Source organism: Diceros bicornis, chromosome 41 (assembly GCF_020826845.1).
Source record: "Diceros bicornis minor isolate mBicDic1 chromosome 41, mDicBic1.mat.cur, whole genome shotgun sequence".
Taxonomy (NCBI): domain Eukaryota; kingdom Metazoa; phylum Chordata; class Mammalia; order Perissodactyla; family Rhinocerotidae; genus Diceros; species Diceros bicornis.
In genome coordinates, this window is record NC_080780.1 from 4495157 (window position 1) to 4515025 (window position 19869).

Consider the following 19869-nt stretch of genomic DNA (forward strand, 5'->3'; position numbering starts at 1 on the left):
ATCCATTCTTTTTCTTTCATGGATCATGTTTTTAGTGTCATATCTAAGAAATCTTTCCCCAACTCAAAGTTACAAAGATTTTCTCTTATTTTTTCTTCTGGAAGTTTTATACCTTTAAGCTTTACATTTAGGTCTAGGACTCATTTTTAGTTGATTTTTGTAAGGTGGGAGTCACGAATCAAGGTTTAGTTTTGCATATGAATGTCCAACTCTTCCAGCACTATGACTTGCCTTTTCTCCTTTGTCAAAAATCAATTCACCATGTATGTGTGGGACTACTTCTGGACTTTCTATTCTGTTCCACTGATGTTACCAATACCGCACTCTCTTGATTACTGTAGCTTTACAGTAAGCCTTAGAATCAGGTAGTGTGAGTCCTCCAACTTTGTTCTTCCTTTTCGAAACTGTTTTGGCTATTCTAGTTCTTCTGCCATTTCATATACATTTTAGAAACAGCTTGTAGATTTCCAAGCAATCCTGCTTGGATTTCAGTTAGGATGTATTGAATCGATAGACCAGTTAGGGAGAATTGCCATCTTAACAATATTTGTTACTGCCAAAAATGGAGGTTCTTCTACTTGCCACAAGACAAGCCAACAGTCAGTCGAGAAGCAAGGTGGTAGGAGAGAAAGCGCATTTATTAAGTGATAAGCTAGCACATTGGAAGATGGGGGCACTAGCATCCTAAAGAACCATCTTGTAGAACAAAGACTACAGGCCAGTTATACAAGGGCTGGTCTCCGGGTGGGGCAGACATCTGGTCTTAGTTCCTGATAATCTTTGTTTCACTGGATATGCATCAGAGACCAGAGCAACGCCCTATAACCTGATTTAGCTTAAAGATAATAAGAACAAAATCTTTAATATGTACAGTAAAGATTACTGCCTATGTGAGTGGCGCCAACATATTGAGCCCTCTAATCCACCAACATGGCATATACCTGTCCACTTACTTAGGTTTTCTTTTACTTAGGTTTTCTTTTACCTCTTTCATTCATGGGTTTTTTTTAGTTTTTAGCGCACAGATCCTGTGTACATTTTGTTAGATTTATACCTGAGTATTTCACATTTTTTATTGTTACTGTGAATAGTGCTGTTTTTTCAAATTTGTTTTTCCAATTTTTTATTACTAGTATCTAAAGATTGTATATATACAATTTAACTTGTTAACCTCACGTATTAGTTTCTAGTAGATCTTTTGGTGCTTTTCTCTGTAAATAATCATGTTGTCTGTGAGTAGAGACATTTTTATTTCTTCCTTTCCAATTTGCATGCTTTTTTTCTCTCCTCCCTCTCTTTCCCCTCCTCTTCCTAACCTTCCTCCTCCTCCTCCTCCTCCTCCTCCTCCTTCTTCTTTCTCTCTCTCATCCTCTCTCTCTTTGATTCTTGTGTTATCTTGCTGGCTAGGAGTTCTATTGCAGTATTGAATAGGAATGATGAAATTGAACATCCTTACCTGTTTCTCATCTTAGAGTCAAGCATTTAGTCTTTTACCAAGAAGTGTGAAGTTAGCTAGAGGAATTTTGCAGGCATCTTTTATCAGGTTGAGGAAATTCTCCTTTTAGTTTGCCGAGAGTTTTTTTCATCATGAAAGGATATTGAATTTTGTTCACTGATTTTAGTGCATCTAATTTCATGATCATCTGGTTTTTCTTCTTGAGTTTGGTCTGTTGATATAGTAAATGACATTGATTTATTTACAAATGATAAACCAGCCTTGCCTTTTCAGGATAAACCCGACTCAGCCATGTTGTATTATCACTTTTATATATTACTAGATTCGATTTTCTAATATTTTGTTGAGGAACGTTACATAATGGCAAAAAGGGGGATTCATCAACAAAAATAATAATCCTAAATATGATTGCATCTAGAAGAGCTTCAAAATAGATGAAGCAGAGTCCTTTGTTCATGAGGTATATTGGCCGACATACTTCTTTTCTTATAACGTCCTTGTCTAGTTTTGGTGTCCAGATAACAATGGCCTCATGAAATAAGTTGCAAGTTCCCTCTCTCTTCTCCTACTTTATATTTGTGTCGTAACATTATTTCTTTCTTAAATGGTTGGTAGATATCACCAGTGAAGACATCTGAGCTTGAAGTTTTCCTTTTAAGAAGTTTTTTAACTATAAATTCAATTTATGTAATAACTATAGGTTATCTACTTTGCCTTGAGTGAGCTTTGATAGTTTGTGTCTTTTAAGAAGTTAGTCCATTTCATCAAATTATCAGATTTGGGGCCATGAGATTGTCATATTCATTTATTATCTTTTCAATCCTATAGTGTCTGTAGTGGTGTCTGCTCTTTCGTTCCTGCTGTTGGTCTTTCATGTCTTCTCTCTCTTTTATTTTCCCCCTGTTGGACGGTCAGGCTAAACTTTTATCAATGTTTCTTCAAAGAACTTATTTTTTGTTTAACTGTTTTTCTCTATTTAAATTTTATTGATTTCTGTTCTTTATTATTTACTTCCTTTTCCTTGCTTTAGGTCCTACTGCCTTAAGGTAGAAATTTAGATCATTCATTTGAGAACTTTCTTATTTTCTAATATAAATGTTTGTTGCTCTAAATTTCACTCTAAGTGCTGCTTTAGCTGCAAACCATAAATTTTGATATTTTATGTTTTCAATTTCATTTACTTTAAAATATTTTCTAATTTCTGTTGTAACTTTGTCTTTGACCCAGGAGTAATTTAGAAATGTATTCTTTAATTTCCAAATATTTGGGGATTTTCTAGATATCTTTTAGTTATTGATGTCTAGTTTATGTTCCCATTATAGTCACAGAACATACTCTATATCATTTCCATTATTTTAAATTTATTTTTGCCTTATGGCCCAGAACATGATTTGTCTTTGTGAAAGTTCCATGTGCACTTACAAAGAAGGTGTATTCTGACATTTTTTGGTGCAATATTCTATATACGTCAATTAGATCAACCTTTTGATAGTGTTGTTTAGATCTTCTATATTCTGACTGATTTTCTATATTCTTTTTCTATTAAGAGAGAAGAGTGTTGAAATTTCCAACTAAGGGCGAGCCCAGTGGCTTAGCGGTTGGGTCCGCGCACTCCGCTGCTGGTGGCCCGGGTTCGGATCCCGGGCGAGCGCCAACACGCCGCTTCTCTGGCCATGCTGGGGCCGCGTCCCATGTGCAGCAGCTGGAAGGATGTGCAACTATGACATATAGCTATCTACTGGGGCTTTGGGGAAAAAAAGGGAGGAGGATTGGCAATAGATGTTAGCACAGAGCCGGTCTTCCTCAGCAAAAAGAGGAGGATTAGCACGGATGTTAGCTCAGGGCTGATCTCTCTCACAAAAAAAAAAAAGAAATTTCCAACTAAAATTATGGATTTGTGTGTCTATTTTGATGCAATTACATTTAGGATTGTTATGTCTTCTTAGTGAATTGACCTTTTTATCATTATATAATGATAATATAATATTTTATTATAGTATAATAATAATACTCTGTGTCTTGAAGCTCGCTCAGTCTGTTATTAATACAGCTGCTCCACTTTGTAAAATATTGTTGTTTGCATGATATACTTTTTTCCATTCTTTTACTTTTAACCTATTTATGTCATTATAATTAAAGTGTATTTCTTGCAGACAGCATATATTTGAGTCTTGCTTTTATGCAACCTGCCAATCACCTTTAATTGGCATGTCTCTACCATGTACATTTAACATGCTTATTGATATGTTTGGAATTAAGTCTACCATTTTATTATTTGTTTTCTTTTGTCTCCTCTGGTTTTCTTCATCTGCTACCCCTTTCCTGCCCTCTTTTACATTAGCTGATTTTTTTAAAATCCCTTTTTAATTTATTCATGGGCTTTTGGATGTCTCTGTATTTTTTTTTAGAGGTTGCTCTGGTGATTACAATACACATACCTAACTCAAAACCAGTCTATTTTGAGTTAATATTTTACCGTTTCATGTAAAATATAAAATCTTTAAACCATAGTGGTCCCTTTAACTTCGCCCATTGACCTTTCCTCTAGAGCTGTCACATGTATTACATCTTCATATATTAATACTTCACCAGATAAGGTTATAATTTTTCCTTTTAACAGTCATATGTATTTTAAAGAACTTAAGAAAAGGAAATTGTCATCTCATATTTACTCAGATATTTGTCTTAGCCGTTGCTTTCTCTTCATTCCTCAAGTTCTAAGTTTCCTTTTGGGGTCATTTTTGCTAAGTCTGAAGAACTTCCTTTAGCAGATCTTTTGACAAAGAATCCTCTCGGTTTTCTTTCTTCTACGAATGACTTTATTTCACCTTCATTCTTACAGAATGTATTTGCTGGATCTAGAATTCTGCATTGGCATTTCCTTTACCTCAGCACTTTACGATGTAGTTCCTTCCTCTTCTGATCTCCTTGGTCCCCAATAAGAAATCTGCAGTCATGCATATCACTGTTCTCCTATATGTAATGTGTGTATGTGTCTCTAGCTGCTTTCAAGATTTTTTCTGCATCTTTGATTTTAAGCAATTTAATTATGATATGTCTGGATGTAGTTTTCCTTGAGTTTAACTTGTTTCTGATTTGCTGAGTTTCTTGAATCTGTCCATTTATGTTTTTAACCAAATTTGGGATTTTTTCAGCCATTATTTCTTCAAGTTATTTTTTGGCATTGATTTCTTATCTTCTTTTGAGACTATGAGAACAAGAATATTAGGCCTTTTTATATTGTCTGATAGGTTTCTGAAGCTTTGTTGATTTTTTTTCAAAATTGTTTCCCTTTTTTTTCCATTCTTCAGATTGGATAATTTCTGTTGATCTATCTTCAATTTCACTAATTTTTTTCTCTGTCATTTTCCATCTATTATTAAGCCTATGTAGTGAATTTTTTCTCAGATACTGTATTTTTTAGTTCTAAAATTTTCATCTGGTTCTTTTCTATAGTTTCTATCTCTTGGCTGAGAGCTTGTATCTTTTCATTCATTTCAAGTGTGCTTACTTTCACCACATAAAGCATAGTTACACTAGCAACTTCAAAGTCTTTGCATGATAATTCCAACATCTGTGTCAATATGGGGTTGGTATCTGTTGATTTCTTTTCCCTTGGAAATTGGTCATATTTTCCTAGGTCTTTTTATGTCAAGTAATTTTGAATCGCACCCTAGACGTATTGAATATTATACTGTGAGACTCTGAATCCTATAATAAGGCTTTTGTTTGTTTCATCAGATAATCAACCCAGAAATGTTCAGACCACAGTGCTCCCTCCTTTTCTACAGGTGGTGGTTCCAATCTCACTTAGTTTTCAGAGCCTTTGCTATAGGTCTGTTCTGCCCACGTGCCACTCAGCGGTCAGTCTAAGACTTGAACCATGGCTTGACTATCTGTCAAATTCTCAGTCTTTGCCATGCTGCTGTCAGCCTGTCCTCAGGAAACAGCAGCTAGGAGGTAAGCCCAGAGTTGGCCACATACATAGACGAGAGCAGGGCATCTCCTCTCCAGCTCTGTCTTTTCAGGCTTTCTCCCCACACTCTCTGGCCCACAGGACTATTTTGTTAAGGTTCTTTCTAGAAAGGTGGAATTTCTCTCACAATTTTAGCCACCCACCCCATTGCCACTGCTTTGCAGCTCTGTGACTACAGCCAGCCTCAGCCCAAACTGTGAGAGAAAAGACAAGACAAACAGTAAACTGACCCCATGCAGGTCACTTTTCCAGGTTTTGATCTCTCCACAATCTGTCTGCTTTTGTTTATGCTTCATAATATTCAGGTTGTTGCTTTTTATATTTTGTCCAAACCTTTTCATTGTAATCAGTGGGGGAGAGAGACTTACATGGGTTTTCTCCATCTTGGCCCAACAAGAAGCTGGTATCATGCTTCATGCTAAAATTTATTGAGGAACCACAGTATTTTCTGCTTTTCCTTGTTCTACATGGGATATCCCTGGACCTACATTTGTCATCATGGGTTTTTCAAAATGGAAGTCACACATACGTTCAGTAGAAAAGAAGGAAGAAGTATAAAAAGAGTGTATCAGAATGCCAAAACTAAACAAATGGAAAAAGCATGCCATGGTTTACGTTCTGTCATCTATCTCAATGCTTATGCCTCCCAGGCTCCAGGGAACCCTGGTTCAGGCAAGTCTGTTTTCTTGCTCTGTTTCTCTCTCAACTCACACACACATGCACACACACGCACACACAAACACACCCATGACTGAATAATCATTCTGGTCCAAATGCTCTCTATTTCATGCAGGATACAAATTATTTCCCCAGTATAAATTTAGCTTTGTCAATCAGTAAAATTAATGTTACTGTGTGTGCTTTATAGTTTCTCCCTCCTTCTCTTGCCATCTTTCTGCCTCCTTCTCTCCTTCCACATTGTTCACTGAACACATATCGTTTGTAGACTATTAGAGGCAAGGCCTCGTTGAGAATATTAACGTTAATGAGTCACAGTCTAAGCCCTTAAAAATTAATTTTAATTGGAGGATATCAAGACTATTATAAGCAGTCTTTAAATGCTATCGTTTAATCACTAATAATATGTTTAGATTAGTCATTTTAGTATATAAAATATAAATGCTATAGTGCTCGGGATGCTTAGGCTATCTCCTGCATCCCCAACTTCACAGTGGTGTGTCAGCCCTCTTTGTGGTCCTTTGCAATGCAGGCTAATGACGCTGCACAGTTTTTACTCCCTTTCAGATTTGCACCCAGAGAGCAATCAACTACAACCATTTCTATCCTCTTTTTCATTGTCTAGATTTGGTAATTTTTCCTCCATCTCAAGTTACCAGATAGATAAATATGTTTTCCTAATAAATAAATATAAAGAATAGAGACACTTTTTACACTGGCTTTTTCAGCTTCTTTACTCACCTGCTGACTTAAGGGCATAATCAGCCATCTGGACTTGGTCTTCTCTCAACTTTTTAAGTACATAATTAACCAAATTTGACATTTCCTGTACACATGTAAAAAAGAGTTTTCTGTTAACAATCTCTGCCAACTGCTTGAGTTTTGACAATTTACTTTGTTGATTTGGACCTAAATTCCCAAATCTGCAAAATAATAACAACAGTGAACATTTACCAAGCTGCATGCCGAGCCAGGAGCTGCACAGATTCTAATATCACCTTCTCTGGCAGCTGAGGCAACTAAGCCGCCAAAGTGTGTTCAGTCTGTCCCCCAAGGTCACAGCGCAAGGTTGAACCAAAGGCCCCTTCCAAGCCCTAAGGACTTCCCCATCATGCTCTGGCAGGGAGGCAGTCAAATGAGGTTGCGTGTGTGTCCTGCTGTGCCCCTCTTTCATTAGTGTCTCTGCTCAGTAATAAAAACTTGAATGTTCTACCGGTATTTGGGAATCAAGGCAATTTGCACAGAGTACATGATTGCTTATGTTAGAAATTATTCATCCATTTGCACTCTTAAGAACGTTCTAAAAACACAAGCGTTCTAGGTGCCATAACAGTTGGAGTCCTAACTGATGCGGTACTTTGTCCCAGGCCCCCACAAAGTAAGCTGGGGAGGCAGTAGGTGGTCAGTGTCAGGTTTCTTTGCATTTCAAAAAGCAGAGGGAAGGAAAGAAGCTCGAGCTAGTGGAGGGAGAAGAGAAGCAAGACCAGTCTCATTGGGGTTCGTTGCAGTGTTGCCTAATCTGGTGCTGAGTAGATCAAATACCCTAGCTTTAGATCCACGAATAAAAACATTTTGTTATTTAGGTATTTGTGTATAGACATTCAGAGACTGCCATTTCTGAATGATCTTCTGTTTTTGTTTTTATTTTACTGGAAAATAAAACAGAAGCTGTTATTTCTTTTGGTAGGAAGTTCTTTGCAACATAAAGTCTTCTCTGTGCCACAGCAGTTATGAAAAAGTGGGCTCCCAGGGGCAAGCTTTAGTGAAAGTAAATGAAAGTAATGTCAGGGAAGAATTTTTAAGAAAAGGACACAAACCACATATCAGTCAGCACTCAGTTTCTACACTCAAAGAAGCCATGGAATGTGACACCAGAAGGAAATATTAACCACGTCCCCTGCCACCGCCCCCAACCCCACCTCACCTCATCGATGACCCCTGTGTGGTTCTGAACCTCGGTCGGGTCTCCGTCGGTGTTCCAGGTGTAACTGTGCAGGCCATCCTGCACATCTCTAAGCAGTGCCTTCAGAACATCTATTTGTTCAATTAAAAATAGAATTTCACGAAAGTTGTTCTCCAATGTCTGGCTTTCCTTCCTGTAAATGGAGACCCCCAATGTGAAAGGAAGGTATGGGCTCCTGGCATCAGCTGGTGCTGGGCTTGGGGGCAGCAAAGTGAAGAGGTGCTTTGTGTTGTAGAAGAAATAAACTCTCACACGAGGGGAGCTCCGGGAACGCCCAGTTGTCTAGAGCACTGCATTTCACTACACTTGAAAGGCAAAGATATTCAGAAGCTTTCATAGGGGCGTCCTAGGGCTTGGGGTGTGCTCTGCACAGGCAATAGGGCTTAACTAACCTTGCACTCAATCAACCTTACATATCCCTCGCCCCTCGGGGGCTCTGCTGCCCCGACCTGAGGCTGGGTGACTTCACAGTGTGAGTCCTAAATCCCAGCCCTCAACTCCTTCAAATGGCACACCTTGCATTTCTGAGAGTGGTATGAGCAGTGGTTTTCACACTGAGCCCTGGGGTGCTGTGGACAAGCCCTTGGCAGGGGGTGGCTGGAGGAACAGCCAAGACAGTTGCCCTTCACCTGTTAACAGCATGAGCGTGCCAGAGTTTAGTTTGGAAGAATAGGTTCTGCTACTTTTACAGTTTGAAAATTACTGGTAGCGAGAATAAGAAAATGTCAAGCCAATAAGTACTTCTTTCTGTTGAAAAAATGTGAGCGCTCCTTATCTAGTATTTTTTCCCAATTGGTAAAAAAATGCACGCTCACAATTTGAAAAATACAGAAAAAAAGAAATAAACACTGTTAAATTCTGGTGTGTTTATAACAGTTTTTATTCCCAAAAACTTAGTAACAAAATAGAGATCGTATTTATAATTTTGCGTCCCACTGCACTTCCCAAATCATTAGGCATATTTTAGAATTATTCTAGTGGCTTCATAATTCTTCGTTACATGCATACACTCCAGCATATTTGACCAGGGCCTGTCTTTCTTATCTAGGTTGTTTTCCCTTTTTTAAATCATAAATAATATTGAAAGCGCCTCCCGATGTCTATTTCCTTAAGGATTGATCCATAGGAATGATTTTGTTTTATAATTTTACAATTTGGAACCACACCAGAAAGTTGCACACATCAGAAAATCTCACTCACTTTAAAAGTTCCACTTGCTCTTTCGGCATTCGAAGTCTGGCCTGATAAACAAAAAGACAAAGCATTCTGAATCCCGACTATTCAAGTCGAGTTATTCTTCTCATTGGTGAAGAGGAAAGAAATCACACTTCTACCCTTGATATACACGTGTGACAGGAGGGACACAGGAGCATCCTCTAAGATACCTGTATCTTTTTCAGCCTTTCCTGTACATAGTGCTCATATTGGGAGGAGATGAGGTAACAGCCAGACCTGTTTAGTGACAGTAACTTGGTACTGGAGCTCTAAGATGGTGAGACATTTCCTGTTTCTCAAGGTTGTGAGAGTGCTAAACGCCTTCTGAGGACACGAAAGGAGGAAGAAGGGGCAGAATGCTGGGACTGAAGGGCTTGGAAGCCTGGAGGCAGCGGGTGCAGAGGGAGGGAGGGGGAGGAGGAGGAAGGGGAGGCAGAAGGGAGGGAGGAGGGAGGCAGGGGATAAGGAAGGAGTAAGGAGGGAGGGGGAAGAAGGGGGGTAAGAAGGGGAGAGGAGGGAGGGTTCAGGGAGGGGGGAGCACATTCCGACATCAGAGGACCTTGCTGAGGCCTTAGGCTGCTCCTCGTAGACAGCGAGGGGCACCCCCTTTCTACAAAAGGGACCTGATTACTGGATTCAATTAGCAGTAACATAACTGGATTCGAGGACTTGCAGACATTTACCTGACACTAGCGAGGTATCTGGAAAGGACCATCTCACGTTGGAATGGTGGCGCCTGAGCCGGGCTGAGAATGGCCAGGGGGATAAAACTGCTGAAAGGGACACGCATGCAGGGCCACGGTGGAGGCGTCAGTTAGGAGGTCAACACGAGGGGCAGTGGACTGCTGCCACGCACGCCGCTTCCTCTGCCTGGCCCTCAGCTCCTTTGTGCACCGAGCTTCACGTGTCGCGTGGGTTCCAGGCTCTCCCACAAATGGCTGCAAACCCAGTAGCTTGAAACAACACAAATCTATTCTCTCGCAGTCCTGGGGAGAGACTCTGGAGGCCAGAGTCCTAATCAAGGTGTCAGCCGGGCCGCGCTGTCCTCCGAAGCTTGAATGGACGTTCTACGTCTTGCTGCGTGCAGCTGCTGGCGGCCCCTGGCCCTCCTTGCTTGCGGCTGCATCCCTCCAGTCTCTGCCTCTATCTCCACACGGCCTTTTCCTCCGGGCTTCTCTTATAAGGACACTTGTCATTGTGTTTAGGGCCCATCTGGGAAATCCAGGACAATTTTATCTCAATATCCCTAATTATATCTGCAGAGACTCTTTTTCCAAGTAAAGGTCACTTTGACAGGCTCTGGGGGTCACCCTTGAACCCACCACAGTGACCATCGATATGTTATCTGGGAACTAATGCTCTGTCCTTCTCTGCTGACATCTGCTTTCCTGTTTCAAAGGCTCTGATTTCCTATTGGTTTGCTCTGCCAAAAATTGTGCAACACACAGGACCATCCCATAAAGGCAATTGCATGATATGTGACAATGGCATGGGAAGGGAACACAGTATGGCACGGAGAAAATAATTACCCCTTGCTCTTTTTTTTTTCTGCTGAGCAATTTAATTTCGTATAGGCTCTCCTCAACAGTTTTCTTTTGACAAAGACGTGGATTTGAGAGCTTATTTTTGGCACAGAGAGATCCTTATTTCTAGTTTTTCAGTTTCTGTGTAAGTTTCCCATCAGTAGGGGCAGTGTTTTCAATTTCTGTTTCTTTTTTCTGTTCTAGCCTTAAAAGAACATACAAAAAAAATATTCCTTCATTAATTTGGTGATAAAGGAATTTGGGAGTTCCTTGAAAGCTAAAAATTTCCAGACTTTTAAAAGTATTTTTTATTTTGCCTTCTTACCAAAAGGATTTCAGGTGGCTTTACATAGGAACAAATATAGTATAAAAAGACATAGGACCAAAAAGAAGTGAGGAAATAAAAATGAAGAGAAAACAGGATTGGAAAAGATATCACATGAAGGACAGGGCTGGCACACACATATGCCTTACATTCCAGGAGGTTATTACCTATGGACCATATATTTGTTTCTGAGCATCATAGCAACCAAATTGGAGGTCGGTGGGAGGGAGTGGGGATGATCAAAATTCACAGCATCCACGGTGTTAAAAAAAAAATCGAGGTGTGGGAAAGGCTGCTTTGTGTACAGCTGGTGAAATCCCGTCCGCAGCACTCATGGAGATAGGAACCAGGTGTTGCGTTCCTAAGATGCTTCCTGGAGTTCCCTGCCTGCATGCAGTGGGCCTCCCCTCGGAGCACGTCTGGAGCATTCAGTCAGACTGCACAGCATCCAAGATACTGTTTTCTCCAACAAAGCTCCTAACGAAACCCCTGCTTCCCAATCCTAACAACGCCCATGAAGGGAGGACCTGTTGGCATTTGCAGTCAATGGAGCAGGTGTGGAACTGACAACCTCCTGAGAAATGAAGGGTCGAGTAGAGACAGGCAAAGAAATAGCTGTGGGCAGAGGCACAGTTTGTTTGTTGTTGTCATCGTTGTTTTTAACTATTTTACTCTTAAAAATATGGAACGCTTCAGGAGCCTGCATGTCACCCTTGGGCAGGGGCCATGATAATCTTCTCTGTATCGTTCCAGTTTTCGTACCCGTGCTGCCCTAGAGAGCGCTGTTTCGTCTTTTCGCGGAATGTTGACTGAGACACAAAGTTTTATGCCTTAGAACCTGGCTCCAGTCATTTGAGCAGGGACAAGTTCAACGCAAGTGTTAACCAACGCCTCATGTGGCCATTGTTTATTTTCTTAACAAAACTCTCATAAAATAACTTTAAACCATATAACTTCCAGGTGTCTCAGAAGATACAATGATTGCAGTTTGTACCCCTGGGTAAATAAGTAAGCTCGCTGCTTTATACGGGGCTTTAGGTATAGACTAATTACATGTTTGGACAAGTCATTTGCAATCATTGGTCTTAAGCTCTTTATTGTGATGGTGATTACATGGTTGCTGAGGCTGTACAGTGCGACAATAAAACTGCGTCCTCAGCATAAACAGCGAACGGTGCAGACCAACGGGCCCAGTCTCATGAAGTCTGGGTTTGAATTTTAGGTCCAGAATTTACAGCTGTGCTGCCTTAGGCATACACATTAATTTCCTTAATTCTTCTGATCCAGCTTCCTAATCTATAAATAGATTTGTTAATACTCTTATTAAAGGATCATTTTGAAGATAAAATGAAATATATACTTAATGTGCTTACAATCACTCTGGTGCATAATTATCATCCTGTTCTCCATGGTGGGAGACGGGGGAGCACATCTAACTTTTTGGAAAGCAGTATTAAGTCATTAAGATTCAATGCAAAAAGGTGACCTAAAAATTGTGAATATTCTTTCTTTTATCATCTTTTTAAGAGTTTATCCTAAGTAAAAAATTAAAGATGAGTGAAAAGAGTTAGCAACAAGGATGTATAAGTTTATAATATTGAAAAATTGTGAACAACTCAATTGTTTGGAAATAAGTATTTACTGAATATATTATTTATTCATTAGAATACTAGTCAGCCATAAAATGCTGTTATAAAATAATCTCTAAAGACAAGGGAATGTATCTGAAATCTATTGTTAAATGAATAAAAACAAGCCACAAAACAGCTTCTATTGCTTGTAGCTCAGGATCTGTAAAGAGTCACATCGAAATTAGTCTCAAGTGGTTTCTAACAGAGCTCTCTTCTTGTGAAAAACAGGGTAACACTGATCAATAGTGAAATGACCACGGCAAAACCCCTATCCTCATGAAAAATACTGGCCTTAGATGCTCAGCCCTAGAAATTTTTAAGGGGAAGGCATTGATGAGTGTGCTGATCCATCTAAAATTGAGAGGTGGAAGGGAAGGGTGTCTTTTGAAAATGGCACAGACAACACTCTCTCATCATTTATTGATTCATGTCGATATTCATGGAGCCTCCATGTACCTGGAGACTGCATTAAGCTCTGGACAAACTCCTGCTCAGTAAGTTATAGTACGAGGGGGAGAAGGTAGGAAGAGTCAACAAGTCAATGAAGCATCCATGATAAAGTAGAGGCAACACTGGATGTATAGGATGCTGTCATGGGTATCGGGTTGGTCACAGAAGCCTCTCTGAGACATTTGAGCTGGGCTGGAATGAGCCCAGAGATGAGCCACCTCTGCAAAGATCTGGGGCAGAATATTGTAGGCAGAGGGGGACCCCAATCTTCAAGCCCTGATAGAACCTGCCAGAGAAATTTATAAGTGTATTAGTCAGGGTTCTCTAGAAAAAGAGAACCAAGGGGCCAGCCCCATGGCGTAGCGGTTAAGTGCACACGCTCCGCTGCTGGCGGCCCAGGGTTCGGATCCCCGGCGCGCACCGACGCACCACTTGTCAGGCCATGCTGTGGCGGCGTCCCACATAAAGTGGAGGAAGATGGGCACGGATGTTAGCTCAGGGCTAGTCTTCCTCAGCAAAAAGAGGAGGATTGGCATGGATGTTAGCTCAGGGCTGATCTTCCTCACAAAAAAAAAGAGAGAGAGAGAACCAATAGGATGTGTATATATAGAGAGAGAGATTGGTTTTTTTAAGGAATTGGCTCACATGATTGTGGAGGCTGGCAAGTCTAAAATCTGCAGGGCAGGCCAGAAGGCTGGAGATCCAGGGAAGAGTTGATATTGCAGCTCAAGTCTGAGAGCTGTGTGGAGGCAGAATTTCTTCTTCTTTGGGGGACTTCAGTCTTTTTCTCTTAAGACTTTCAACTGATTGGATGAGGTCCACCCACATTTTGGAGAGTCACCTGCTTTAACCAAAGTCTGCTTGAGTAAACCTCAGAAATAAAAAATACTTTCACAGCAACATTTAGACTGGTGTTTGACCAAACATCTGGGCATCATAGCCTAGCCAAGTTGATGCATAGAATTAGCCATCACAATGTGGGTTGCATTGTGGAGACCACCATTGTACACTCTGAGTTCTCATCTCTGTTTTTCTGACAATGATTTAACTATCTTGCCCCAGCTCCCAGGGGCCTGCATCCTGGTCTTTGATGTGAGGACCTTGTGATATAGGAGTTATCTCAGGCTGACCCTCCCTGTGTGGCTTCCACATGGCTGTTCTTTCATCCAGGTTCTGGTGCTCACAAATTCTCAGTATACGCAGAGCAAGCAACATCCTTGAAACGGGGAGCAATTCCGGGTATCAATCTATGAACTTCCTGAGGAATAGTCGTCACTGGACTGGAATGATGCTGGGGCTGTACCAGCAAAATCTCACCTTTAGGGACTCTGCATGAGAAGATACATTGAAATTCAGCAGTTGCTGGATGAGCTAGGAAGCAGAGGATTTTAGGACCCTAAGGGAAAAGGGCATGAAGTCAGGTCCAAAGTCACTGATGGGGTGGAGTCCATTGGTCTAGCCCTTCTTCCCACAGTGGCTGACATAGCCGCAGCCCCTGTCATTCCTCCTCTCTCTGGTCTTCAGAGGCCAGAGAGTAGGATGGACAAGGCTTGGTCTGGAAAGCTGGGGAGGTAGAGGTGGGGTGGATCAGAGAGAGGACATCAGTGTCTGGCCTCAGTCTAAGCCTATTCAGACCTAACCAGCTTCTGGACACAGGGGAGGCCATCTGCTCAGAGCATCAGACAGTGGTTAACAATAAAAGTCTAGTTGCCATTTTTCAACGTGCTGGAACTTCCTTTGGGGAGCTTAGTCCATTTGGGCTGCTATAACAGAATACCACAGACTAGGTGGCTCTATTTCTCATGGTTCTGGAGGCTGGAAGTCCAAGATCAAGGTGCCAGCAGATTCGGTGTCTGGTGAATCTTTCTGGTTCATAGACAGCTGTCTTCTCACTGTGTCTTCACATGGTGGAAAGGATGAGGGAGCTCTGTGGGGTCTCTTTTATAAGGGCACTAATCTCAGTCATGAGGGCTCTACCCTCATGGCCTAATCACCTTCCAAAAGCTCCACCTTCAAATACCTGGGGATTAGGTTTCAACAATGAATTTTTGGGGGACACAAACAATCTATGGCATTATGACCCTGGCCCCCCAAAATTCATGTCCTTCTTGCATGAAAAATACATTCATTCCATCCCCAAAGCCTCAAAAATCTTAGTTCATTCCAGTATCAACTCAAAAGTCTAAAGCCAAAGTCTCACCTAAACATCATCTAAGTCAGATATGGCTAAGACCTGAGTTACAGTTCATCCTGAAACCAATTACGCTTTGGCTGTGAAGTTGTGAAACCAAAGAAGTTATGTGCTTCCAAAATACAGTGGTGGGGCAGCCACAGCATAGATGCTCCCCTTGCCAAAGGGAGAAACAGGGAAAACAAAAGAGGTAACAGATCCACAAACATGCAGTCTATGGCAGGAGCCTGCAGGGATCAGAGACCTGAGAATTTTTGGAGTCTCTTAGACATAAAGCCACTTAATAGAACTCTGGTCCCTATATTATTTCTATTAGATATTCTCATGCAAAACAAAGTTAACATATTGCAAGTTGGACTTGCCTTGTAGCATATTAAATTTTAAATGAGTGACACATAAAATGATTTAACAAAACATCACCTGGTAATTATAAAGCCTTGAACCATACTCCGCAATTACAGAATAAAATGATCTGGATTTCTGAGGAAACTCTGTTTGTTTAAGCCACATGTGATTTCTAAGCCCTGTTAAAAAAAAGACCAACTCTCATTATCTGGAAACATTTATAAGATATTTTACATGTATCAGTAGAAATTTCTCTAAGCATGAAGGGTATATACACTCTTAAAAAGAAGATCAGATTCTTGAGTGACAATATGGAAAATGGCAGCGTAAGGTGCTTAAAAAATCAGTCCTCCACGAAACAACAATAAGCTGGCAAAGACAGACAGGATCAACCTTTTTTCAATTCTAAAATTTAATCCAAAACTTACAGCAACCAGAGGACTGAAGAAAAGAGCAGATTATTTTGGCTAGGAGAGCAGTGTGACATTTTCACTCACCTGCCTACCATCTCCCATTCCCCAGCATGGTGGCAGTGGCTGTGCAGATGGCAGTCTATATTCCTGGTGCAGCTTACTGGTGCCAGGGGGCTAATACAGACCTTGTTCTTCAACTACTGTGACTGTGAGTTTTGACCTGCTCAGTGTTCCCCTGATTAGCTGGTGCAGGGGTTGATCTTTGTTTTATCCCACTCCTTTGGGCTAGAATGGTTCTTTGGGAGGCTGTGATGTCTGTTAAAAGATTTAAAGACAAACTGGCCATGCCCACCTGGACAAGGGACAGTGAATAGGGCAAGTGGCAGACAGACCCAAATGATTGTCTCCCTCCCTGGGAGAAGGCAGAGGAGGAAGTCTCCTGTGGGAAGACTAAGGGCTTGGAAGGGAAAAGGGAATGCAATGTGCATGTCCAGGATGGATGCATGCTCAAAAAAGATCCTAGAGAGGAACTTAGGCTTGCCCCTTGGGTGGATCTGTGGGCTCTGTGCAAGCAGGAGGTGAAGGCTAAGTGGGCGGCCCCGCTTAGCCTTGAGATAGTGCCCCAGCTTAGAGCCAAGTGGTAAAGACCGGGAGAGTAGTTATCATTCTTTCTCTCCCTCTCATTGACTCCAGGAAATCTCTGTCAAGTCACTGGTTGACCACTGAGATATCAGAACAGTAACTATCACTAAACAAACAAGGACTGCAGCCCTCAACAAGCAATACCAACAATCTCTGTGAAAGGGGGAAAATCTGATGTCCAGAGTTCCCACGTTACGATATTGAAATGCCCAGTTTCCAACACAAAATTACAAAGCATACAAAGAAACAGGAAAGTGTGGCCAATTAAAGGAAAAATAAATTTGACCCAAACCATCCCTGAAGAAGCCCAAACATTGGGCTCACTAGACAAAAATTTTAAATCAACTGCCTTAAAGTTGCTCAAAAACTAAAGAAAACCATGAACAAAGAATAAAAGAAAACCAAAGAAGTGTTATACGAATGAAATGAAAATATCAATAGAGAAATTATAAAAGAAATCAAATATAAATTCTGGAGTTTAAAAGTATAATAACTGAAATGAAAAACTTGCTGGAGGGGCTTGACATCAGATTTGAGCATGCAGAAGAAAGAATCAATAAACTCAAAGATAGGACAATTGAAATTATTAAGTCTGAGCAGGAGGAGCAGAAAGGAAAAAGAATAAAGAAAAGTAAACAGAGCCTAGGAGACCTACAGGACCTCATCAAACATAGCAACATATGCATTATGGGAGTCCCAGGAGGAGAAGATAGAGAAAGAGGCAGAAAGAATATTTGAAGAAATAATGGCTGAAACTTCCCAATTTGATGAAAAGCATAAATCTACACATCCAAGAAGCTCAAAAAAATCTCTGACTAGGATAAACTCAAAGAGACTTATACCAAGGCACACTGTAATCAATCAGTCAAAAGCCAAAGACAGAGAATCTTGAAAGCAGCAAGAGAGAGACTACTTATCATGTACAAGAAATCCTCAATAAGATTATGACCAGATTTCTCATCAGAAACCGTAGAAGCCAGAAGGCAGTGAGATGATGTATTTAACATGCTGAGAGGGGGAAAAAAAACCTGCCAACCAAGAATTCTATGTCCAGCAACACTATCCTTCAAAATGAAGAGGAAATTAAAACATTCCCAGAGAAACAAAAGCTGAAGGAGTTATTGCCATAATACCTGCCATACAAGAAATGCCAGAGGGAGTCCTGTAGGCTGAAGTGAAAGGACACTAGAGAGTAAATGTCATAGGAAGAAATCAATATCTCCAGTAGGGGTAACTACATAGGTAAATACAAAAACCAGCATTATTGTATTTTTGCTTTGTAACTCTTATTTTTATTTTCTACATGATTTAAAAGGTAAATACATAAGATAATTATAAATACACGTTAATGAATACACAATGTATAAAGATGTAATTTTTTAAAACAACATAAAGGAGGGAGGTACAGAGCTGTATAGAAGCAGAGTACTTATATGCTGTTGAAGCTAAGTCGGTATTAATTCAAGCTATATTGTTAGGAGTTTAGAGTGTTAACTGTCACCTCCATGGTAACCATTAAGAAAATATCTAAAAATTATACATCAAATGAAATGAGAAAAGAATCAAAACAGTACACTACAAAAAAATCATTTAAACACAAAAGGCACTAATGGATGAAGTGAGGAACAAAAAAAGTATAAGACATAGAGAAAAAAATAGGAAAATGGCAGAAGTAAGTCCATCCATATCAGTAATTACTTTACAGGTAAATGGATTAAACTCTCCAATCAAAAGTGAGAGATTGTCTTTTGACCCAGCTATATGCTGCTTAGAAGAGATTCATTTTAGAACCAAAACTGAAAACTATAAAACATTGCTGAAAGAAATTAAAGAAGATCTAAATAAATGGAAGCCAGCCCTGGTGGTCTAGTGGTTAAGATTCAGCACTCTCACCACTGTGGCCCAGGTTTGTTTCTCTCAGGGAACCACACTATCCATCTATCAGTCATCATACTATGGTGGCTGTGTGTTGCTGTGATGCTGAAAGCTATGCCACCAGTATTTCAAATACCAGTAGGGTCACCCATGGTGGACAGGTTTCGGTAGAGCTTCCAAACTAAGACAGACTAGGAAGAAGGATCTGGCCACCCACTTCTGAAGAAATTGGCCTATGAATAGCAGCAGAGCATTGACTGATATAGTGCTGGAAGATGAGAGGATGGTGCAAAAATACCAGGCAGTGTTTTTCTCTGCTGTCCACAGGGTCCCTAGGAGTTGGAATCGACTTGACAGAACTAATAGCAAAAATAAATGAAAAGATAACCCACATTCATGGATCAGAAGACTTAATATTGTTCAGATGGCCATACTACCCAAGGCTATCTATATTCAAAGCGATTCAGATCAAAATCCCAATGGTGTGTTAATGGCATATAGATAGACATATAGACCAATGGGATAGAATTGCAAATCAAGAAATAAACCATACATCTCTGGCTCATTGATTTTTGGCAAGGATGCCATGACCATTCAATGAGGAAAAATTACCTTTTCAACAAATGATGCTGGGACAAACTGACAACATGCTAAAAAAATGAAGCTGGATCCCTACCTTACACTATAAGCAAAAATTAACTCAAAATGGATCAATGACCTAAATATAAGAGTGAAAATCATAAAAATTTCTGAAAAAACTAGAGGTAAATCTTCATGACCTAGATTTGGCAATAGATTCTTAGATATGACACCATTAAAATTAAAACCTTTTGTGCATAAAAGGACATTATTAAAAAAGTGAAAGGATAACCTACTAAATGAAAGAAAACATTTGCAAATCATATCTGAGAAGAGTCAGTATCCAGAATATATAAAGAACACTTACAACTAAATAAAAGGACAGACAACCCAATCAAAAAATGGGCAAAGGACTTGAACAGACATTTCTCCAAAGAAGACATGTGAGTGGCAAACAAGCACCTGAAAAGGTGCTCCACATCCCTAGTCATTAGAGAAATGCAAACCCAAACCACCATGAGACAACACTTCACATCCCCCGGGATGGCTACAACCCGAAAAATGGAGAATAACAAATGTTGAGGGCCGCCCCCGTGGCTTAGCGGTT

General features: G+C 40.4%; 1 protein-coding gene and 1 non-coding gene across 2 annotated transcripts in view; both read right to left on the bottom strand.

Annotated features, from left to right (window-relative positions):
- SUN3 (Sad1 and UNC84 domain containing 3) overlaps positions 1-19869 on the bottom strand; it is a 34435-nt gene that overhangs the window by 9543 nt on the left and 5023 nt on the right. Inside the window, exons 3-6 of the mRNA XM_058534787.1 lie at positions 15829-15932; positions 9274-9314; positions 8047-8206; positions 6852-6936 (exon numbers count right to left, since the gene is read on the bottom strand). Of these exons, the coding sequence (XP_058390770.1) occupies positions 6852-6936; positions 8047-8206; positions 9274-9314; positions 15829-15932 (390 nt within the window). The remainder of the gene's footprint in view (positions 1-6851; positions 6937-8046; positions 8207-9273; positions 9315-15828; positions 15933-19869) is intronic.
- LOC131400122 (U6 spliceosomal RNA) lies at positions 11813-11919 on the bottom strand. The gene has a single exon (XR_009217298.1). It is a non-coding gene; the product is annotated as a U6 spliceosomal RNA (small nuclear RNA).